The sequence below is a fragment of the Stegostoma tigrinum genome, chromosome 11, assembly GCF_030684315.1.
Source record: "Stegostoma tigrinum isolate sSteTig4 chromosome 11, sSteTig4.hap1, whole genome shotgun sequence".
NCBI classification, from domain to species: Eukaryota; Metazoa; Chordata; class Chondrichthyes; order Orectolobiformes; family Stegostomatidae; genus Stegostoma; species Stegostoma tigrinum.
In genome coordinates, this window is record NC_081364.1 from 3804190 (window position 1) to 3828589 (window position 24400).

Here is a 24400-nt window from a genome sequence, read left to right on the forward strand (position 1 = left end):
GCTGGGTAACATCCTCAGTGCAGCCTCCGATGAAGCACCGTTGTGTTTTCCCGCCTGGTACTTAAACCCTGGGGTCCATTCAGCTGGATGTCCTCACTTCCAGTCTTCCTTCACAGTGGTATATTTATAGGGACTGGTTCTACGTGTTTGTTGATGGTCTTCTTGTTGGAAAACCAGGCCTCTCGGAATTCCCGTGCTTGTCTCTGCTTGGTCTGTCCCAGGTTCCCCAGTCCAACTGGTGATTCTCCTTATCCATGTGGATTGAGACGAGTGATTATATGATGTTGGTTCTATCCATAGTAAGTACGGGGTCTGTGGTTCGAGTTAGGGTTGATGTGTGTTTGTGTGTCACTGTCATGCCCCATCGTCGTAGGAGTCCAGTGGTCAGTTCAGATATGGTCTTGGTGTAGGGTAACCATGACACGACTGCGAGAAACATGACAGGGAGAGAGGTACTGAGCGTGACGGTGAGGTGCTGAGCGTGATGGTGAGGTACAGAGCGTGACGGTGAGGTACTGAGCGTGACAGTGAGGTGCTGAGCGTGATGGTGAGGTACAGAGTGTGACGGTGAGGTACAGAGTGGGACAGTGAGGTACAGAGTGTGACAGTGAGGAACAGAGTGAGACGGTGAGGTACAGAGTGTGACAGTGAGGAACAGAGTGAGACAGTGAGGTATAGACAAAGACAGTGAGGTACAGAGTGTGACAGTGAGGAACAGAGTGAGACAGTGAGGTATAGACCGAGACAGTGAGGTACAGAGCAAGACAGTGAGGAACAGAGTGAGACAGTGAGGTACAGAGTGAGACAGTGAGGAACAGAGTGAGACAGTGAGGTATAGACCAAGACAGTGAGGTACAGAGCAAGACAGTGAGGCACAGAGTTTGATGGAGACGGTGTAGAGGGAGCTGTAGTCTGTATCTAACCCAATGCTGTCCCTGTCCTGGGAATGCTTGATGGGGACAGTGTCAGCGGAGTTTTACTCTCAGTTTAAAAGAGCAGAGGCTGATTTACACTTGACAAATATTTGGGAGTTTTCGAATCTGGCTGCCAGTAGCAAGAAAGCATCTTTGGGATTATGAGCACCATTTCAACATTTCCAAAAGAATGACTGTCTGAAGGACACAATAAAATTCTCTTTTATTTCTTCTGTTTAATAGATGTAACATTCACTGGTTGATTTTCCGAAACTGAATTTCTCTCAAGCTGGAAGGAAGCTGAAAAACAAAAGGTGTATTTGAGTTGAACTTGGGTTTTGTGCAAAGCCACAGTCCGGTTAATTCCCTTCCTTTCACACCCTCACATCTGAAAGCTGCTGGAGACGATAGCATCAGGAGGTCAATGGGATTGGGTTCTTTATCTCTTGCAGAAGGGACATAGAGCGAAGGAAGTGTTAGCACGGCTCGACAGGTAGGTAGTGGAGGATACATCAGGAAGGGAGACATGATTAAAAAAACATTCTCATCCGGTAAGTAGTGAGGGTACAGAATACGCTGCCTGGAAATGTAGGGAAGAAAGGCTCAACTGAGGCATCCCAGAGGGACATTGGATGGTTATTTGGCTAGAAATGTTGTGCAGACACGGTGGCTCAGTGGTTAGCACTGCAGCCTCACAGCACCAGGGACCCGGGTTCGATTCCAGCCTCGGGTAACTGTCTGTGTGGAGTTTGTACATTCTTCCTGTGTCTGCGTCGGTTTCCTCCGGGTGCTCCGGTTTCCTCCCACAATCTAAGGATGTGCAGGTTAGGGTGGATTGGCCATGCTAAATTGCCCGTAGTGTTAAGGGAGGTGTAGATTAGGTGGGTTATAGGGGGATAGGTCTAGGCGGGATGCTGCAGGGTTCAGTGTGGACTTGTTGGGCCGAAGGGCCTGTTTCCACACTGTAGGGATTCTATGAAAATGGAAAACTCAGCAGGGACATAGGGGAAAGGCAGGAGATTGGTGCTAGAGGATAGAACCAAGGCACAATGGGCCAAATGTCCTCCATCCGCAGTGTAACAATTGTCAATACTGGGTTTCAAACCTGCACTTGTGATTTAGGGATAAGTGTTCAAACTCCACACCAGCAGCTGGAGAGCTTCGACTCCATACTTTAAAATAAATTTGGATTAAAAAACCAATATCGATCATGATGCCCATGAAACGAATCCACTCACGGCCTTCAGGGAAGGGAAATGTGCCATCCTTACCCATTCTGGCCCACACGTAACTCCAGGGCCCACCCTGGGTGACTCTTTGGACAAGGCCAAACAAGACACTCAGATGTCCCCTCGACAAGGGCTGCCCTTCACCTTCTTGAAGGAATGTGCGGCTGCGGAGCGAACGCTGACATTTACAGCACCCGGGAGCCGTGAAATGACAAAAAATTAACACCCCAGAGGCCTGGACAGGGCACGGCCCAGTCAAGAGGATTACTTAAGGAAAAGATTTCATTTCATTTGGAGGCAGCTCAGAGAAGGCTCATGAGGATGACGAGAGATAGTAGGTGCTGCCGATGCTGGAGAATCTGAGATAACAAGGTGTAGAGCTGGATGGACACAGCAGGCCAAGCAGCATCAGAGGAGCAGGAAGGCTGATGTTTCAGAAATTTCTGAAGAAGGGTCCAGACGCGAAACATCAGCTTTCCTGCTCCTCTGATGCTGCTTGGCCTGCTGTGTTCATCCAGCTCCACACCTTGTTATCTGACAAGGATGATCCCAGGTATGGAGGGATTGTCTTAGACAGGTAGGGACTCTATTCACTGGAGTTTAGAAGAACAGGAAGTGATCTCACTGAAACATAGCAGATTCTTAAGGGGCTTGACAGGGTCATGGCTGAGAGGATGTTCCCCCTCATGGGAGAGTCTAGGGCCAGAGGGCACAGTCTCAGAATAAAGGGGCACTAATTCAAGACAGAGATGGGGAGGAATTTCTCCTTTCAGAGGGCTGTGAGTCTTTAGAACTCCTGTAGGACAGAGGTATTGTGTATATTTAAGGCTGAGAGAGGATAGATTCTTGATCAAAAGTTGCAGGAGAAGGGCAGGAAAGTCAACATGAGGAATGTTGGATCAGCCACGATCCTATCGAATGGCAGAGCAGGGGCTGAAGAGTTTAATCCTGTTCCTGTTTCTGACAGTCTTATGGGTTCCTGGTGAGGGATCACATTGTGTCCCACTGGAATGTTCAAGCTCCGCAGGATCAGGATCCTTCATCAGCATCCGGGATTGGATTTTAGTCTGGTTTTAAAGTTTGATCTGAGGTTGCGTGGAATCTGCACTTAATCACCGGCACCCATTTAAAAGGGCATCACTTGCCATCTTTTCAACAGAGAATGACACCACATTACAGAGCACCAAAACCCCTCAGAGATAGCGAGAACTGCTGATGCTGGAGTCAGGCATAACACAGTGTGGAGCTGGGGGAACACAGCAGGCCAGGCAGCGTCAGAGCAGCTGGAAAGCTGATGCTTTGTGTCGGGACCCTTCTTCAGAAATGGGGGAGGGGGAAGTGGGCTCTGAAATAAATAGAGGGAGGAGGCTTGGGGCTGGGGAAGGTAGGCGAGATTGCTCAGTGGGAAAGGTGGGGCAGATACAGGGGAGCCGAGCAAATCCCCTCCATTGACTACCTGCACTCACCTATCACCATCCCACCTACCTTCCCCAGCCCCTTCCCTCCTCTCTCTATTTATTTCAGAGCCCACTTCCCCCTCCCACATTCCTGAAGAAGGGTCCCGACCCGAAACCTCGACCTTCCTGCTCCTCTGGTGCCTCATGAGAACCTCTGGTGTGTAACCTATGATCAGATTGTGAAGATTCACCGTGTTAAACATGGAAATGGAAGAGGTAACAGAGGCTAAATTACACATTTACAACAGAACCGGGAATCATGACAATCAACTGATGTTATGTCAACAGCTGAAAAGGGAGATAGAACAAGTTCAGGAAATTAAAGATCAATTCATTTAATGTTGAGTGTAGGGAAGGGAATGGAATCAGGCCCTAACAGCAATTTAGCAAAACAAGGACACCACCCCTCACCAATCTCATTGAAATCTTTGAAGCAATAACTGAGAGGGTGGAGTATTGTAGTAGGCACTATAAACGTAGACCTTCAAAAGGCCTTGTGGCACAGCACTGTTGGTTAGAGCATGTGAGGTCAGGAAGGATGTATCAAAGTTACCAAAAGAAAACAGAGCAGAGATACAGACTGAGGTAGAGAGGCTTAGAGAGGAAATTCCAGAACCACGGGCTCAGGGAGCTGAAGACTGGCCACCAATGATGGAGTGGTAAGAGTTGGGAATGGCCAAGAGACGGGAATTGAAAGAGTGTTGGGGATCTTGGAGAGTTATCGAGCTGGAGGAGGCTATGGAGGGACTGGAATGGACTTAACACCGTAAGCAGTAATCTGACCTTCCTCAGGTCAGTTCATCATTTGTCAGGGATACAGATGGAATCCAGGAATGGGGTGTAGACCTTCCTCTCGACCAGCCTGGGGCTGTGCTTCACAAAAGGAATCTTGTAGTTTGGAAATCGTTCCTTCAGCAGCCGCTCCTCCAGGGGTGTTGGGACAGGGATCTTTGGTGGGGCGTAGGTCTCTCTCACGATGACAAACATGCTGGGGATCAGACATTAACATTATCAGCCTCTAGGGGCATCAACAATCCCTTCCCCCACCTCACTCCCACCCCACATTTCCCCACCCACCACACACTGCCCGACATGCTCCCCCACACCACACACTCACACACAAACTCCCCTTCCCCACACATTCCCCTCTCCCACACGCTCCCCCGCACCACACATCCCCTTCCCCCACACACTCCTCGACACCACACACTGTCCACCCTCACACCACACACTACCTCCACACTCCTCACTCCCCCACACACTCCCCCCACAGTACCATCCCCCACACCGTATCCCCCACACTCCCCTCCCCCACACATTCCCCCACACTCCCCCTCCCCCAACCCCCACACCACACCCCCCACATCCACAATCCCACACCCCACATTCCATACACCCCTATACTGGCCCACCTCACAATCCCCTACTCCCCCACACTCTCTCTGTGTTCCCACTCTCTGTGCCCCCTCTCACTCCTTCCCCTGCCCTGCTCTTCACAGCCATTTCTCCCTCACCCTCATCTCCGCTTCCGCACTCACTAACCCCTCTTTCCTGTTTGATACCCAGAACGATCTCCCCCTCAAATTCACTCCCACCCAATCCCTCTGTCACTCCTCAAACCTCCCTCACTCCCCTTCCACCTTCCCCACGTCTATTTAACCTCCCTCTCGCGGCCCTCCCCAAGTTCCCAATCCCCACACACCTCTATCCCTGCCCACACTTCCCCTCCACCCCTACCTCCATGCCCCCCCCACTTGCCCCTTTCCCACTTCCCTCTCCCCACTCCCCTCCCGCAGCCCATAGCCCTGCCACACTCCCTTCCCCACCCCATTCCCCCTCCCATGGGGACTGACCGCTGCCGAGGGTCATCGGGCAGGGTGGGTCTGGGGGTGCTGGTTGGCATTGCCGCTGGTTTGATAGTCATCGCTCCGGTCAGTGGCGCCGTGGTCTGGGCTGGAGGGGGGAGCAGAAGCAGCTTCGGGTAGAATGGCTTCCCTGGTGGGCGGCTGGGAGGACGCTGGGGGGGCCTGCTCCGGACTATGGGGTGGCTGGGTTGGCGGGCCTGAACGTCGCTGACTGCCAGCAAAATAAAAGTATGCACAAGTCAGACACACAACAACAACACTACTGTGCATTTTCATAGCTCCACCACCCATCAAGCTGCTCTGCAGGAATGCTACCAAACTAAATGTTTGACATGCTGAGGGCCTGTCGGGGAATCAGTTCTGCCCAGTGTATTCCCAAAGTGCTCCCTTTTCTCATTTTGCAAATTGTTTCGAGACTCATCCCGCTCCCCCCACAACCTCTGGTGAGGAATTAGACAGTGGGGGCCTTTCCATGTGGGAGCACAGGTCTTAAAACATGACCATGTTCTGTACAGCTCTAACAATAAATCCCTGTGCCAAGGACCAGATGCGATTCCACCCTTGGGTGACTGTCTGCGTGGGTTTCCTCCGGATGCTCCGGTTTCCTCCCACAGTCCAAAGATGTGCAGGTTAGGTGGATTGGCCATGCTAAATTGCCCGTAGCGTTCAGGGATGTGTAGATTGGGGGATGGGTCTGGGTGGGATGATCTGAGGGTCGGTGTGGACTTGTTGGACCAAAGAGCCTGTTTCCACACTGTAGGGATTCTGTTCTTCCATTCAAACTCCATTATTGCCTTGCATCTCATGAGCCCAACATTTCCCTAACTGGGAAATCACTGTCAATCTCCTGTGTGGGGAGTCTGGACCAGAGTCAGGACAAGGAGGTCCATGCAGGGCCATGACAGGGACAAATCTCCGTACTCAGACAGCAGTGTGTTAGTGAGATTCTCAGTCTAAGATGGGTCATGTCCTGAGCAGATTTAAGATGGAATCTGAAAGGGTTTCAGCCAACCAGAAAATACAGGACATTCGAGGTTAAGCACTGTAACCCTTCAAAACCAGAACAGGTTTGATGGGCTGAATGGCCTATTCCTGCAGCTTTCCTCATGTACAATGAGACCCACTGAAGACATTTAGAGACAGATGACCAGGGGCAAGAGTCAGACTAGAAGGAACAGAGAGGCAGTGGAGGGGATGTTAGAGTTGGAGGACGCGACCAACAGTTGAATGATGAGCACTGGCAAGGCTCCAACAGCCAGAATTAGAAAAGAGGAGGGATAGACAGGAGGTGTAGGGGCTGGAGGGGTTGACAGAGATAGGGAGGGGTATAGGGGTTGGGGGGTAACAGAGATAGGGAGGGGGTTACAGAGATAGGGAGGGGGTTACAGAGATAGGGAGGGGGTGTAGGTGTTGGAGGGGGTTACAGAGATAGGGAGGGGGTGTAGGGGTTGGAGGGGGTTACAGAGATAGGGAGGGGTATAGGGGTTGGGGGGCTACAGAGATAGGGAGGGGGTGTAGGGGCTGGAGGAGGTTACAGAGATAAGGAGGGATGGAGGGGCTGGAGGGGGTTACAGTGATAGGGAGGGGGTGTAGGGGTGGGAGGGGGTTACAGAGATAGGGAGGGGGTGTAGGGGCTGGAGGAGGTTACAGAGATAGGGAGGGGTGGAGGGGCTGGAGGGGGTTACAGAGATGGGGCGTGAAGAAGAGAGTGTGGTAGAAAATGAAGAGAGGAATAGGGGAGAGAGGGGGAAACAGGTGAGAGCGCTGGTGGCAATATGTTGGAGAGAGAGGAGTGAGTGAGACTGAGAGACCAGATGAGAGAGAGATACAGAGGGAGAAGCGGTGCAGGAAGGGAATGTGCTAGTGAGACAGGGAGACTGAGGGAGGGAGATTGAGGGAGGCAGGGGGTGGGAGGGATTGTGGAGAGAAAGGGAGGGAGGGAATGAGGAGGGAAGGGGAGGGAGGGAACGAGGAGGTGGGGGAGGGAGAGATGGAGGAGGTGAGGGAGGGAGGGATGAGGAAGCGGGGAGGGAGGGATGGAGGCGAGGGAGGGATGAAGAATTGGGGGAGGGAGGGAGGGAATGAGGAGATGGGAAGGGAGGGACTGAGGAGATGGGGGAGGGAGGGATGGAGGAGGCGGGGGAGCGAGGGATGGAGGAGGCAAGGAAGGGAGGGAATGAGGACGCAGGGGGAGGGAGGGATGGAGGAGGCAAGGGAATGAGGAAGCGGGGAAGGGAGGGAATGAGGAAGCAGGGGAAGGGAGGGATGGAGGAGGCAGGGGGAGGGAGGGAATGAGGAAGCAGGGGGAGGGAGGGAATGAGGAAGCAGGGGAGGGAGGGATGGAGGAGGCAGGGGGAGGGAGGGATGGAGGAGGCAGGGGGAGGGAGGGAATGAGGAGATGGGGAGGGAGGGAATGAGGAGATGGGGAGGGAGGGACTGAGGAGATGGGGGAGGGAGGGATGGAGGAGGCAGGGGGAGGGGGGATGGAGGAGGCGAGGGAGGGAGGGAATGTGGAGATGGGGAGGGATGGAGGAGGCGAGGGAGGGAGGGAATGAGGAGATGGGGAGGGATGGAGGAGGCGAGGGAGGGAGGGAATGAGGAGATGGGGAGGGAGGGAATGAGGAGATGGGGGAGGGAGGGACGGAGAGGCGGGGAGGGAGGGACGGAGGAGGCAAGGAAGGGAGGGATTGAGGACGCAGGGGGAGGGAGGGATGGAGGAGGCGGGGAGGGAGGGAATGAGGAAGCAGGGGGAGGGAGGGAGCTGCTGCTGACCTTGGAGAACAGCTTGTGGATGGTTGCAGATCTCATGTCGCGCCAGTCTGCGCTGTCGCTCGGTCCGTTCCAGCTCCTGCAGCCGGCGCCGCTCTTCATTCATAGCCTCACGCTTTATCCTCGCCAGTTTCTGCGCTTCCCTCCTGTCGGTGCAGACAGTTTCAAACAGATCACCTTCACTCACGCTCTCACTCGTCAGCTTTTCCTTTACATTTTGCTGCATTCCTCTTCATCCCACTCTGCCATCCTCCCACCTCACCCCCTTATCTCCCAATGCCCACTCCTGCTCTGGTACCCCTCTGGTGGGCTCTGCCCTCTAACAGCTCGGAGTGAGGACACAGTGGGATTCGGTGCAACAGCACAGACTCAGGAAAAAGGCAGCTGGGTGCAGGGCAGCGGGACGGCAGCACTGTCAGAGGAGCTGTTCACAAGCTCAGGTAACAACCTCAACACTTCTCACGAAGAGGGAGGGGGCTTTCTCATCCTCCACCTGCACCCATCCCATGATCACCTCCTCCAGCTGGGCTGGAGTTCAATTACCTCTGTAACTCTGAGTCGATCCAGTCTGATATGGATGATCTGTTGGTATAAGGAGAGAAATTTAATCCAAATAACGTGTGCAGCTATTTCTCAGCTACATCTCAGTGAACCCGGATTGCAGAAAGCTGGGGAATACCGCACGTTGAGTAAGTTCCAGAATTTTGGGAGGTGAGGTATTTGCGGACAGCGTTGCAGCTGGAGTAGAGGCTCTACGTCATCAACAATCTCAACGAACAGTCAAGCTGTCACAAGGAGCCGAATGGCCTGAACCTGCTTCTCGTGCGCTTCTCCAGACTGTCACTGAGGCACAGCCCATCCCTCACCTCAAGGTGCTGAGGGAGTGCCGCACTGTCAGAGGGTCAGCACTGAGGGAGTGCCGCACTGTCGGAGGGTCAGTGCTGAGGGAGTGCCGCACTGTCAGAGGGTCAGCGCTGAGGGAGTGCCGCACTGTCGGAGGGTCAGTGCTGAGGGAGCGCCGCACTGTCGGAGGGTCAGTGCTGAGGGAGTGCCGCACTGTGGAGGGTCAGTGCTGAGGGAGTGCCGCACTGTCAGAGGGTCAGTGCTGAGGGAGTGCCGCACTGTCAGAGGGTCAGTGCTGAGGGAGCGCCGCACTGTCGGAGGGTCAGTGCTGAGGGAGCGCCGCACTGTCGGAGGGTCAGTGCTGAGGGAGTGCCGCACTATCGGAGGGTCAGTACTGAGGGAGCGCCGCACTGTCGGAGGGTCAGTGCTGAGGGAGTGCCGCACTGTCGGACGGTCAGTACTGAGGGAGCGCCGCACTGTCGGAGGCTCAGTGCTGAGGGAGCGCCGCACTATCGGAGGGTCAGTGCTGAGGGAGTGCCGCACTGTCGGAGGGTCAGTGCTGAGGGAGCGCCGCACTATCGGAGGGTCAGTGCTGAGGGAGTGCCGCACTGTCGGACGGTCAGTGCTGAGGGAGCGCCGCACTGTTGGAGGGTCAGTGCTGAGGGAGCGCCGCACTGTCGGACGGTCAGTGCTGAGGGAGCGCCGCACTATCGGAGGGTCAGTACTGAGGGAGCGCCGCACTGTCGGACGGTCAGTGCTGAGGGAGCGCCGCACTGTCGGAGGGTCAGTACTGAGGGAGCGCCGCACTGTCAGAGTTTCAGTCCTGAGGGAGTGGGCACTGTCGGAGGGTCAGTGCTGAGGGAGTGCCGCACTGTCAGAGGGTCAGTGCTGAGGGATTGCCGCACTGTCGGAGGGTCAGTGCTGAGGGAGTGCCGCACTGTCAGAGGGTCAGTGCTGAGGGATTGCCGTACTGTCGGAGGCTCAGTGCTGAGGGAGCGCCGCACTATCGGACGGTCAGTGCTGAGGGAGCGCCGCACTGTCGGAGGGTCAGTACTGAGGGAGCGCCGCACTGTCGGACGGTCAGTGCTGAGGGAGTGCCGCACTGTCGGAGGGTCAGTACTGAGGGAGTGGGCACTGTCAGAGGGTCAGTACTGAGGGAGCACCGCACTGTCGGAGGGTCAGTACTGAGGAAGCACCGCACTGTCGGAGGGTCAGTACTGAGGGAGCGCCGCACTGTCAGAGGGTCAGTGCTGAGGGAGCGCCGCACTGTCGGAGGGTCAGTGCTGAGGGAGGGCCGCACTGTCGGAGGGTCAGTGCTGAGGGAGTGCCGCACTGTCAGAGGGTCAGTACTGAGGAAGCACCGCACTGTCGGAGGGTCAGTACTGAGGGAGTGGGCACTGTCAGAGGGTCAGTGCTGAGGGAGCGCCGCACTGTCGGAGGGTCAGTACTGAGGGAGCGCCACACTGTGGGAGGGTCAGTGCTGAGGGAGTGCTGCTCTGTCAGAGGGTCAGTACTGAGTGAGTGCCGCACTCTCGGAGGGTCAGTGCTGAGGGAGCGCCGCACTGTCGGAGGGTCAGTGCTGAGCGAGTGGGCACTGTCAGAGGGTCAGTGCTGAGGGAGTGGGCACTGTCAGAGGGTCAGTGCTGAGGGAGCGCCGCACTGACGGAGGGTCAGTACTGAGGGAGTGAGCACTGTCAGAGGGTCAGTGCTGAGGGAGCGCCGCACTGTCGGAGGGTCAGTACTGAGGGAGCGCCACACTGTGGGAGGGTCAGTGCTGAGGGAGTGCTGCTCTGTCAGAGGGTCAGTACTGAGTGAGCGCCGCACTCTCGGAGGGTCAGTGCTGAGGGAGCGCCGCACTGTCGGAGGGTCAGTGCTGAGCGAGTGGGCACTGTCAGAGGGTCAGTGCTGAGGGAGCGCCGCACTGATGGAGGGTCAGTACTGAAGGAGTGCATCACTGTGTTCTCGATGAAACATTGAACAAGGGCTCTGTGCCTCCTGAGGTGTGAGTAACTTGCAATAATTTCTAAAACCAGTGGTTGTGGGGATTGTGGGGTTTTGTTCCTCAGATCGCAACTGAAAGGGAAAATGTCTGTATCTTGTTGCTATTTGCGGGATCTTGTTGAGCTGAGATTGCGTGCTACACATTTTATTGCAGTTGCAACTGACTTAAATCCAACGTTTAATTGGTTAATGACCATGTTGGGGTCTGATGGTATGTCCCTCAGGGTGTTGTGTGCATTGTATGGTTCTGTGATCACTGCTGTCACAGTGCTTTCTGGAAGCAACTATCTCTCTGTATTTGTGGCTGGGCCAGCTGTTTGTTTCTGTTGCTAAAACTTTGCTTCATGTGCTACCAACCATCGCCGAATAGCAACCCCTGTCTCTTCACCAGCCACACAGCACAGCCAATGCAGGGCTACCATCTGTTTGAGAACTCTGCCACCTGCTGTAGGCTATCAGTAACTGAAGCCCATTCATTCCCATCAAATAATCGGACAATTGACTGGGAATAGAAGTCAGGAAGGAGACACAGCTCACAAAGGTGCCTGTCCCATTGTGGCTTTTACTGCGGTTCATTCTATCATCCATCAGGCTCCTTCTCACGGCCTGGTGCCTGCTTACCTTGACAGGGTAAGTAAAGAGAGGAAGTTGGACCTCATTAGAGACTCTAAGACCAGAATAAAGGGGCATTAATCTGAGACTGAGATGAGGAGAAATTTCTCCTCTCAGAGGGGCTGAGAGTCTTTGGAATTCCTCATCACAGACATGTAGAGGCAGCGATGTTGTGTATATTGATTAAGGCTGAGATCGTTAGATTGGTGATCAGTCGGGGAATGAAGGATTAGAAGGAAAGGGTAGGAAGGCATGAGGAATGTTGGATCAGCCACGATCCTGTTGATTGGCAGAGCAGGCTCGAGGGATCGAATGGACTACTCCTGTTCCTATTTCTGATGGTCCCGTGGTCTTTACTAATCAGCTGCATAACAGCAGTACGACACAGAGTGTGAGCAGGACAGGGATCTAGGATGGGGCAATTGGGGGGCGATGGGGCAATTGGGGGACAATGGGCCAAATGGCCAATGTCTGTGCCAGAACAGCCATTGATTCTACTGGCATTGTCAGACTCTGAGGGTTGGGGGGGAAATCCCGTTCATTAGTGGGAGCCGATGGCCTAGCATTATTGCCACTGCTGTGTTTAATCCTGAGTCCCAGCTCACGTTCTGGGGACCCAGGTTTGAATCCCACCACGGCAGATGGTGGAACTTGAATTTGATAAAATATCTGGAATAGGGAGTCTAATTGCCAAGTGGTGGATATCCAGCTCCACACCTTGTTATCTCAGATTCTCTAGTATCTGCAGTTCCCATTATCTCTGATCACAATTTTAACCCCACTGCGCAGTCTCTTCCAGGGATGCCTAACATGAAGAAGTTACCCTCCTCCCTCTCGACAAACCTTGGGGGATCTCGCAACTCTCTTGTAATCTCTTCATCCTTGAAACTTGCCTGTCTCCTCTCCACCTATCTTCTACTCTATCCATCTTCGATCCGCCTCCCCCTCTCTCCCTATTTATTTAGATTAGATTCCCTACAGTGTGGAAACAGGCCCTTTGGCCCAACAAGTCCACACCACCCGTTGCAGCATCCCACGCAGTCCCACCCCCCTGTAACCCACACATCCCTGAACACTACGGGCGATTTAGCATGGCCAATCCACCCAGCCTGCACATCTTTGGACTGTGGGAGGGAACCGGAGCACCCGGAGGAAACCGACGCAGACACAGGAAGAATGTGCAAACTCCACACAGACGTTGCCCGAGGCTGGAATCGAACCCGGGTCCCTGGCGCTGTGAGGCTGCAGTGCTAACCACTGAGCCACCGTGCCGCCCTTCTTCAGAACCCTCTCCCCATCCCCCTTTTCTGATGAAGGGTCTAGGCCCGAAACATCAGCTTTTGTGCTCCTGAGATGCTGCTTGGCCTGCTGTGTTCATCCAGCTCTACACTTTGTTGTGGAAAAACCCATCTGGTTCACTGATGTCCTTGAGGGAAGGAAACTGCCACCTTTACCTGGTCTGACCTACATGTGACTCCAGCCCACAACAATGTGTTTGACACTTAACTGCCCTCTGGGCAAGTAGGGATGGGCGATAAACACTGCCTTGTCCTCATCCTGTGAATGAATAAAACAAAAGGATAGGGAGAAAATGCCAAAGCTGCTCATTTTTGCCTGGGAACTTTAAGGGTCTGTCCACTCAGTTAGATGCAACAGGACCCATGGACCTCCGTCCCTGTGTCTGCATCACTCCATTATCAGCACTGAATCAGATTCTTGACCATAATCATGTCACTGCTCGTGGGAGCTTGCTGTGCAGAATTTTACAGCTAACATATCAACATCCCAACAAGGAGAGCAGTTTTGGCAGGTATTTCAGTGTCTCTAAAGTATTCCGCAGTTGCAATGCTTTCCGAATGCAAAATCAGTGTGGCTTCTCATACTCACCGATGTCGCCCTCCCTGTTGCTATGGAAAGCAGAAAAAACATTTACACAATCAGTTCACATTAAACGTCATCACCTTTTTATACCCAACCCTTTCAAACACTCCCAGGGACAGGGGCAGCACGGGGTTAGATACAGAGTAAAGCTCCCTCTACATTGTACTCCCTCATCGAACAATCCCAGGACAGGGACAGCATGGGGTTAGATACAGAGTAAAGCTCCCTCTACACTGTCCCCCATCAAACACTCCCAGGGATAGGGGCAGCACGGGGTTAGATACAGAGTAAAGCTCCCTCTACATTGTCCCCCCCCCTCATCGAACACTCCCAGGACAGGGACAGCATGGGGTTAGATACAGAGTAAAGCTCCCTCTACACTGTCCCCCATGAAACACTCCCAGGGACAGGGGCAGCACGGGGTTAGATACAGAGTAAAGCTCAATCTACACTGTCCCCCATCAAACACTCCCAGGGATAGGGGCAGCACGGGGTTAGATGCAGAGTAAAGCTCTCTCTACACTGTCCCCCATCAAACACTCCCAGGACAGGGGCAGCACAGGGTTAGATACAGAGTAAAGCTCCTTCTACACTGTCCCCCATCAAACACTCCCAGGACAGGGGCAGCACGGGGTTAGATACAGAGTAAAGCTTCCTCTACATTGTCCAGTTAAGGTCCTGTTAAACACCGTTCTTGCTGTCACATTCTCTCATACCGAATCCTCTCAGTCACTGAATGGCTCTGAAAGAGTCATCCCTAACCCAAACATTAACCCTGCCCGTCTCTCTGTCTCTGGAGTTGCTGCTGGTTTCTCCGAGTATTTGTGATTTTATTCCTTACTTCCAGCATCCCTCCCATTTTTCTTTTGTTTCGGAGAGTGATGTAAGTTTGCTGCTTACCTTCTGATGCTCATGTTCCAGGTGTAGGCTTGAAATGCCTATCTCTGCATATAGGGAGGAGAAACAGAACGCAATGTTGCTCAGCTTCCTAGTGGATGTGTACACCAGAGGCAAGACGATCTTAGAGCAAAGCGAGAGGCCATTCTGCCCACTGCCCCTGTACTATCTCTTTGAATGAGGTGTCCAATTAATTCCACTGCCCTGCTCTTTTCAAAAACTGTCCTCTGAGAATTTATTAAGTTCTGCCTGCAAGCAGGAAACACTCATCAATCCAACCTATGAGGCAGTAAGAGGCAGCTCCTGTGCGGTGTAGATACACTCACTCAGAGCAAACCAAGGTACAAAATAGTAAATGATCATCAAGGCAGATATCAGCCAGGGTTCGGAGTAGTGTCTGTTGGAAACAGTGCCCAACATTGCGGGAGCACTGCAACATTTTTGCTGTGCCATCAATTCAATGGGACATTAAATCTATAACTAGATCTAAAAGATCTTCCAGCCAGAACAGTATGAGAATTCTCCCCTGTGTCTCCTCTTCACAAAATGCAGACTAGGCATTTGCTTCACAGAACATTTGTGTTCTGTCTGTAAAAAATGACTCTGAGCTTCCAGTTGGCTGCCACTCCAACACACCACTGAGTCTAGAAGAACAACTCCTTATTTTCTGCTTGGGGACCCTGAAGCCTCTCTACAGCTCAACATCGAGTTGCATAAAGTTAGAGCCTGATTCCATCCTTCCATGTTTTTTAACCACACCTGATCTTGTCCTGTGTAGGGACCTGGTGAGACCACACCTGGAGTACTGTGTACAGTATTGGTCTCCTTACTCGAGAAAGGATGTACTGACACTGGAGGAGGTGCAGAGAAGGTTCACTTGATTCATTCCAGAATTAAAAGGGTTAGCTCGTGGAGGAGAGATTGAGTACACCTGGACTTTATTCATTGGAATTTACAAGAATGGACGGTGGGTGGGGTGTCTTACAGAAACGTATAAAATTATGAAGGGAATAGATAAGATAGAAGCAGGGAGGTTGTTTCCACTGATGAATGAAACCAGAACTAGGGGGCATAAGCTTCAAAATAGAGTGGGAGCAGATTTAGGACTGAGTTGAGGAGGAACTTCTTCACCCAAAGGGTTGTGAATCTGTGGAATTCCCTGCCCAGTGAAGCTGCCTCGTTGAATGTTTTTACGGCAAAGAGAGATAGGTTTTTTTAATCAGTAAAGGAATTAAGGGTGACGGTGAGCAGGAGAGTAAGTGGAGCTGAGCCCATGAAACGATCAACCATGATCTTATTGAGTGGCAGAGCAGGCTCGATGGGCCGAATGGTCTACTCCCACTCTTATTTCTTATGTTCTTACAAACTGCTTCTTATCCTGAGACTGCATTCTAGTTTCTCTTCTGTCCTGGCCTTTTATTGTCTGCCCACACATAGAGTCACAGAGCTGTACTGCACCTTCGGTTTAACTTGTCCATGCCAACCAGATATCCTAAATTAATCAGCATTTGGCCCATATCCCCCTAAACCCTTCCTATCCATGTACCCATCTAGATGCCTTTTAAATGTTGTACCAGCCTCCACCACTTCCTCTGGCAGTTTATTCCATACACATACCAGCCTCTGTGTGAAAAAGTAGCCCCTTAGGTCCCTTCTAAATCTTTCATATCTCTCTCTCTCTCTCTCTTTCTCTGTCTGTCTTTGGGCTCTGTCTCCACCCGTCCCTCATGCTATAACCACCAGCTTCAGCAGAAATATCGTCCCTTCCCAGCTGCTTTCAGGATCACCGGACCCAAAATGTTCACTCTGTTTCTCTCCTGACAGATGCTCCCAAACCTGCTGAGTTTCTCCACCAAACTTCTGTTTTTGTTTCAGACTTCCAGCATTCGCGAGACTTTATTTTGGTACCCTGATCGATAGTTATCTCCCAAAATCGTTGCTAAGCAGAATTGTTTGTGCACTGCTGGGCAGCAGCTGCCCACTGCGATGGAATGGCTTTGGGAAACAGTGTGGTAGTTTGGGTGAAGGGATAGGGGCTTGTGCGAATTGTCAATCCCTCAGCATTCCTCAGATTCCAAACAGTCCATGCAGAGACTCACTGCTCCAGGTGACCCAGGGCATAATCACTGCTTCAGTCTGTTGGTGCCAGGATCAGGTTTAACAGGGAGACTTATTAAAAAGGTCACAATTTCAGATATTTGCTCCTGTCTTAGTCTACAACATTTCACCTCCAAAACGCTGACCCAAGCGAAAAGTGCACAAACCCGCACTGTCCCGCACACCCCCCTCACAATCAAACATTCCCAGGACAGGGACAGCACAGGCTAGATACAGAGTAAAGGTTTCTCTACACTGTCCCCCATCAAACACTCCCAGGGACTGGGACAGCATGGGGTTAGATACTGAGTAAAACTCCCTCTATACTGTTCTCCTTAAATACTCCCAGGGCAGGGGCAGCACAGGGTTAAATACAGTGTAAAGCTTCCTCTGCAGTGACCTCATCAAATCCTCCCAGGACAGGGGCAGCACAGGGTTAAATACAGAATAAAGCTCCCTCTACACTGTTCAGCCTGTGGGAGGTATCACAGCCCCATTCCCTGCTGCACAATCTCCCTAAATGAGACAACAAAATGTGAGGCTGGATGAATACAGCAGGCCAAGCAGCATCTCAGGAGCACAAAAGCTGACGTTTCGGGCCTAGACCCTTCATCAGAGAGGGGGATGGGGTGAGGGTTCTGGAATAAATAGGGAGAGAGGGGGAGGTGGACCGAAGATGGAGAGAAAAGAAGATAGGTGGAGAGAGTATCGGTGGGGAGGTAGGGAGGGGATAGGTCAGTCCAGGGAAGACGGACAGGTCAAGGAGGTGGGATGAGGTTAGTAGGTAGATGGGGGTGCGGCTTGGGGTGGGAGGAAGGGATGGGTGAGAGGAAGAACAGGTTAGGGAGGCGGAGACAGGTTGGACTGGTTTTGGGATGCAGTGGGTGGGGGGGAAGAGCTGGGCTGGTTGTGTGGTGCAGTGGGGGAGGGGACGAACTGGGCTGGTTTAGGGATGCAGTTGGGGAAGGGGAGATTTTGAAACTGGTGAAGTCCACATTGATACCATTGGGCTGCAGGGTTCCCAGGCGGAATATGAGTTGCTGTTCCTGCAACCTTCGGGTGGCATCATTGTGGCACTGCAGGAAATTAGACTTTGACTGAAGTGGAAAACAGTTTGAGTTTCTCATGTATGTTCTCAAACATACTGCAGCTTGCCCTGTCTGAGCAGAGACTGCACCGGGACCAAACAAACTGTCCACCAAACAAAACAAAAACCTGAACGAACTGCGGATGCTGGAAATCTGAAAGCAAAACAGAAATTGCTGGGAAAGCTCAGCAGGCCTGGCAGTATCTGTGGAGAGAAATTAGAGTTAACGTTTCGGGTCTGACGATCCTTTCTCGGTACTGATGGTAGCTGAAAAAGGATGTTTCTTTGGACAAAACATGGGGTGGTGTGGGGTTCAGGGAGAAGTGAACAACAAGTGCTGTTAGAGCCCAAAGAGAGAGTAAAACAGTTGGACAGACAAGGTATGGCTAAAGGTGACTTGCCTCTGCTCACCTGCCTCTGATGGGACTTTACTGGATTTCTGTGGAGTGAAACAAATGTCTTTAGTGAGTCTACAACAAACTGCATTTATATATCATACATCACAGAATCACAGTGTGCAAACAGGCCCTTCGGCCCAACAAGTCCACACCAACCCTCAGAGCATCCCACCCAGACCCATCCCCCTATAACTCACCTAACCAACACACCCCTGAACACTACGGGCAATTTAGCATGGCCAATTTACCTAACCTGCACATCTTTGGGCTGTGGGAGGAAACCGGAGCACCCGGAGGAAACCCACACAGCCACGGGGAGGATGTGCAAACTCCACACAGACAGTCACCCGAGGGTGGAATCGAGCCCAGGTCCCTGATGCTGTGAGGCTGCAGTGCTAATCACTGAGGCACTGTGCCACCCCTAATAACAGTATCAATGAATATGTGGGGAAACACCCCCCAAGACCCTTTCGTGAACTTAACTCTTAGTCATTTAAGGGGATACTCTGTAATGTGTTCCCAGCTTGCTCCAAGGTTTTAGGGTGTGTTTTAGAAGGAGGACTTTTCGTTAGAGTTCTTTGATGAAGTGACCAGCAAGGCTGATGAGGGGAGGGTGGTAGATGTAGTCTACATGGATTTCGGTAAGCCCGTTGATAAAGTTCCACATGGTCAGAAGGTGACCATGGAATCAGGTGACCATGGACACAAGGAATCCAGGGAAAGCTGGCAAATTGGCTACACAATTGTCTTGTTGGTGGGAAGCAGAGAGTAATAGTGGAGGAATGCTTGTCTGACTGGAGGCCTGTGACTAGTGGTGTGCCTCAGGGCTCGGTGCTGGGCCCATTGCTGTTTGTTATCTATGTCAATGATTTGGATGAGAACGTACAAGGCATGATCAGTAAGTTTGCGGGAGACACTAAAATAGGCGGTATCGTGGACAGTGAGGAAGGTTATCAGAAATTGTAGCAGGATTTTGATCAGCTGGGGAAGTGGAAAATGGAATTTAATATAAATAAGTGTGAGGTGTTACATTTTGGAAAGTCAAATCAAGGTAGGAGTTTCATGGTGAATGTTAGGGCCTTGAGGAGTGTAGTGGAACAGAGGGATCTTGGAGTTCAGGTGCACAGTTCTCTGAAAGTGGAGTCACAGGTAGACAGGGCAGTGAAGAAGCATTTGGCACACTGGCCTTCATCAGTCAGGGCATTGAGTACAGAAGTTGGGAAGTTATGTTGCATTTGTACAGGACATTGGAGAGGCTGCACTTGGAGTGTTGTGTTCAGTTTTGGTCTCCTTGCTATAGGAAGGATGTTCTTAAACTGGAAAGAGTGCAGAGGAGATTTAGAAGAATGTTGCCAGGACTCAAGGTGTAGAGTTATAGGGAGAGGTTGGACAAGCTAGAACTTTTTTCTTTAGAGCATAGGAGACTGGAGTGGGGTGGGGGGAGGGGTTTTCTACCAGATGTGTATAAGACCATGAGAGGCATGGACAGGGTGAATGCACTCAGTCTTTTTCTCAGGGTCGGAGCATCGAGGACGAGACTGCAGTAAGGTGAGAGGGGAAAGAATACATGGGAACCTGAGGGGCAACATTTTACACAGAGGGTGGTACACATCTGGAATGAGCTGCCAGGGGAAGTGGTTGAAGTGGGTACATTAACAACATTTAAAAGGCATTTTAATAAATATATGGACAGGAAAAGTTTAGAAGGATATGGGCCAGGGAAATGGGCTCAGCGTGGATGGACATTTCGGTCAGCATGGGCCAGTTTGGGTCAAAGGGCCTGTCTCCATGCTGCAGGACTCTGTGGCTATATGAGAGGGAAGGGCTGGAGGATCAGAGAGGTTTATGGCAGGAATTCCAGAGGCAGCTGAAGGCACGCCCATCAATGGTGGAGTGATTATAACTGAGAAAGACAAAGGGGCCAGAACCAAATAGGAACAGAGACGTTGGAGCGCAGCAGTCCTGGAGAATGTTACAGAAGCCCAGAGGATCTAAATTTTAAAATTGAGCAGTTGCTAAACATGGCAGGCTCAGTCTGAAATCTGCTTCACACTGTCACTCCACCCACAACTAGCGAGCATGTGGGTAAGGTCGGTATTTCTACATCATCACCTCAGCACCAATACAACGGGAGTCAGTGCTGGTCAGTGAGCACAGGTGCAATCGGGAAGGGCTACAAAATAGGAGCTGAATGGAGTTTAGCAGAATGAGAGGTGACCTCATTGAAACATATCAGATTCTGAACGGGCTTGTCAGGGTAAATAAAAAAATAAAAAACCAAAAGAACTGAGGATGCTGTAAATCAAGAACAGAAACGGAAATTGCTGGAAAAGCTCACCAGGTCTGGCAGCACCTGTGAAGAGAAATCAGAGTTAATGTTTCAGGTCCGGTTCTGAGGAAGGGTCACTGGACCCGAAACGTTAACTCTGTTTTCTCCTTCACAGATGCTGCCAGACCTGCTGAGCTTTTCCAACAATTTCTGTTTTGTCAGGGCAAGTGTTGAGAGGATGTTTCCCCTCATCAGAGGCTCTAAGGCCGAAACGTATAATCTCAGAATAAAAGGGCACCAATTTAAGACTGAGATGGGGAGGAACTTCTTCTCTCAGAAGGTTGTGAGCCTTTGGAAGACCTTGCCGCAGAGAGCTGTGGGGGGAGAGTCCTTGTGTCTATTTAATGTTGAGGTAGAGACAGTCTTGATCAGTCAGGGAATCAAGAATTATGGGGAAAGGACAGTACAGTGGCAGTGAGGAATGTTGGATCAGCCATGGTCCTATTGAATGATGGAACAGGCCCAAGGGGCCGAATGGCCTGCTCCTGTTCCGATGGATGAGCTCGAACTTAAGAATTGAGAAACCCCAAGTTCACAAAGAAACAGCTGAGTGTTTCAGCAGTAGCTGAGCTGAGTGTTTGGGTCGGGGGTTTGGTGGATGGGGTTGGTGTCGAGATTCTCATCTTCAGGCCCAGAAATAGATGGTCTTAGACATGCCAAAGGTCAGTACTTGCAAGCTCATCTCAGGTTTAAAGGTCACTCTGAGGTGGCAAACACTGATCTGGCTCAGGTGGCCATGGAGAGGGACAGGGTCGGAAGTCAAGAAACACAAAACAAATGCCATCAGCTTCCCAACCTTTGCTCATCAGCGCTGGATGCCAGAAAGGCAGGCCAAGGCTCAGTGGTATCCCTGTGCATTGGCCGTGTGTGAACAGAAACACACCAGGGGAGGGAACACAACTGGAGAGGGGAGAGAACACAGTGTGAGAAGGGAACACGAGGGGACCGGGGAGGGAACGCAAGGGGAGAGGGGAGGGGACACTGGAAGTGGTGAGAACCCAGGTGTCAGCTCAGCGAGAATTGTGGTATTGACCAAACTGAACATGATAATGTGGCCCTGGCCCAGGAGAACCTGGTTAATAAATACCATGGGCCATACACTGAACTGTGATCCTCACACTGGGGCCTTGACCAGGTGCCCCACTCGCATTACCTTCGAAAAACGGGGTAGTGAGATCCTGGAACTGGAGCTTATGTTTTGCTTCCTTCGGTGCGTCCTGTGGAGAGTTTCCTTGCTCTTGTAGATGTCCAGGATGATCGGCTGGTCCACTGCAGTATGCTGCACACAATGTAGGAATGAAAAAACTCTGAAACTTTCCACTCATGGAGTGCTTTCTGCCTAAAATCAATCCAAAACCAAGCTGACACAGCCCCATTTTATTCTGTCCTGCCAAATCCATCGAGAAATGTTTCATGAGATAGACGAAGGGAAGAGGGCGTGAGTAAATATGAGATGATGCCTTCCCTCCAAGCTGGATCTACCCCACGTCACACTGCACAGGGCAGAGGGGGAATGGGCAATTTTGTTTTTATACACTTATAGGACATGTGCATCACTGGCTGGGCCCAGTATTTATGGCCCGGTCCCCAGTTGCCCCCTGAGAAGGTCGAGGTGAGCTGCATGCTTGAACCGCTGCAGTCCGTGTGCTGTAGGTTGACCCACAATGCCCTGAGGGAGGGAATTCCAGGATTCTGACCCAGTGACAGTGGGGGAACGGGGATATATTTCCAAGTCAGGATGGGGAGGGGCTTGGAGGGGAGCTTGCAGGGGGTGGTGTTCCCATGTATCTGCTGCCCATGTCCTTCTAGATGGAAGTGGTCGTGGGTTGGAAGCTGTTTTGGTGAAGCTAGAGTGGGACTGAGGGATGGGAGACAAAGGCAGGAGTGAGGGGGAGGAATGGGGGGCAATCCATCAGCGCTAATTTTCCAACTGTGCGGCACTCCCTCAGCACTGACCCTCCGACAGTGCGGCGCTCACTCAGAACTGACCCTCCGACAGTGCGGCACTCCCTCAGCACTGACCCTCCGACAGTGCGGCGCTCCCTCAGCACTGACCCTCCGACAGTGCGGCACTCCCTCAGCACTGACCTTCCGACAGTGCAGTGCTCCCTCAGCACTGACCCTCCGACAGTGCGGCACTCCCTCAGCACTGACCCTCCGACAGTGCCGCACTCCCTCAGTACTGACCCTCCAACAGTGCGGCGCTCCCTCAGTACTGACCCTCCGACAGTACGGCGCTCCCTCACCACTGACCCGCCGACAGTGCGGGGCTCCCTCAGTACTGACCCACCAACAGTGCAGCGCTCCCTCAGTTCTGACCCTCCGACTGTGCGCCACTCCCTAAGCACTAGCCCTCCGACAGTGCAGCGCTCCATCAGTACTGACCCTCCGACAGTGCGGCGCTCCCTCAGCACTGACTCTCCAACAGTGCGGCGCTCCCTCAGCACTGACCCACCGACAGTGCGGTACTCCCTCAGCACTGACCCTCTGACAGTGCCCACTCCCTCAGCACTGACCCTCCGACAGTGCGGCGCTCCCTCAGCACTGACCCACCGACAGAGCGCCATCCCTCAGCACCGACCCTCTGACAGTGCGGCTCTCCCTCAGCACTGACCCTCCGACAGTGCGGCGCTCCCTCAGCACTGACCCTCCGACAGTGCGGCGCTCCCTCAGCACTGACCCTCCGACAGTGCGGCACTCCCTCAGCACTGACCCTCCGACAGTGCGGCACTCCCTCAGCACTGACCTTCCGACAGTGCAGTGCTCCCTCAGCACTGACCCTCCGACAGTGCGGCACTCCCTCAGCACTGATCGTCCGACAGTGTGGCTCTTCCTCAGTACTGATCCTCCGACAGTGCGGGTCTCCCACAGAACTGACCCTCTGACAATATGGCACTCCCTAGAACTGATCGTCCGACAGAGTGACACTCCCTCAGCACTGACCCTCCGACAGTGCAGCGCTCCCTCAACACTGACCCTCCGACAGTGCAGCACTCCCTCAGCACTGACCCTCCGACACTGCAGCGCTCCCTCAGCACTGACCCTCCGACAGTGCGGCGCTCCCTCAGCACTGACCTTCCGACAGTGCGGCACTCCCTCAGCACTGACCCTCCGACAGTGCAGCACTCCCTCAGCACTGACCCTCTGACAGTGTGGCACTCCCTCAGCACTGACCCTCTGACAGTGTGGCACTCCCTCAGCACTGACCCTCCGACAGTGCGGCACTCCCTCAGCACTGACCCTCTGACAGTGCGGTACTCCCTCAGCACTGACCCTCCAGCGGTGCAGTGCTCCCTCAGTTTAACACTGGGTGTGCCAATTAGATTATATGTTTACAAATTAGGAGTACAGTTTGAAACCACAATGCCCACATTCAGAGTGGAGCCAGTGTACATCTTTTGGAAATGTCTGCCCCTGCCCACAAATAGAGAGATCATGGACAATGCCCATTATTTGTTGCCGGAATATCATGTACCTTTTTCTTGCCCTTCTTTTTTATTTGCTGAATAAATCTATCAGGCTTCAAACCTGTCATAGAGAAAGCAGATGAGAACAAATTGTTTCATGAAGACGGACTCCCCAGCGAGCTATCTAGTGCAGTCCTGAATAACTTTCAGTCCAGCATACCAGGCAAAATAAACTTTTCCAAGAGAAGTTAAACTTTGTGAGTACACTTTCAAGCAATATCAAGCTGCACAGCAAGAGCTTTGTTCAATATTTTAAAAAGCAGGAGTGAGGACAAAGTGAACACAGGTTTCTTCTGGAATGAGGCTGGGGATAAAAATCATGCAGCTCCAAAAAATGGTTGAACAATTGAAGAAACATTTTGTGTCGGGTCTTCTTTGGAGAAGAAGCAAATATCATTCCACAGTTACTGAAGAGTAGAACTGGTAAGAAACACAACAAATATCACTTTGAGAAAAATTGTGAGGGTAATTACTCAGACTAAAGACTGGCACACCCCTGGACTTTGTGCATCCTTGAATAACAAACGAAGTAGCCACAGAGATAGGATACACTT

The 24400-nt window shown here is 52.2% G+C and overlaps 1 protein-coding gene across 1 annotated transcript in view; it reads right to left on the minus strand.

Annotated features, from left to right (window-relative positions):
• Positions 1–1146: 1146 nt before the first annotated feature.
• LOC125460155 (uncharacterized) overlaps positions 1147–24400 on the minus strand; it is a 47577-nt gene continuing 24323 nt past the window's right edge. The window contains exons 8-16 of the mRNA XM_059649667.1: positions 23855–23907; positions 21498–21658; positions 14472–14559; positions 13578–13597; positions 8778–8816; positions 8238–8380; positions 5454–5676; positions 4384–4588; positions 1147–1214 (exon numbers count right to left, since the gene is read on the minus strand). Coding sequence (XP_059505650.1) covers positions 4402–4588; positions 5454–5676; positions 8238–8380; positions 8778–8816; positions 13578–13597; positions 14472–14559; positions 21498–21658; positions 23855–23907 — 914 coding nt within the window. The 3' untranslated portion in view covers positions 1147–1214; positions 4384–4401. The remainder of the gene's footprint in view (positions 1215–4383; positions 4589–5453; positions 5677–8237; positions 8381–8777; positions 8817–13577; positions 13598–14471; positions 14560–21497; positions 21659–23854; positions 23908–24400) is intronic.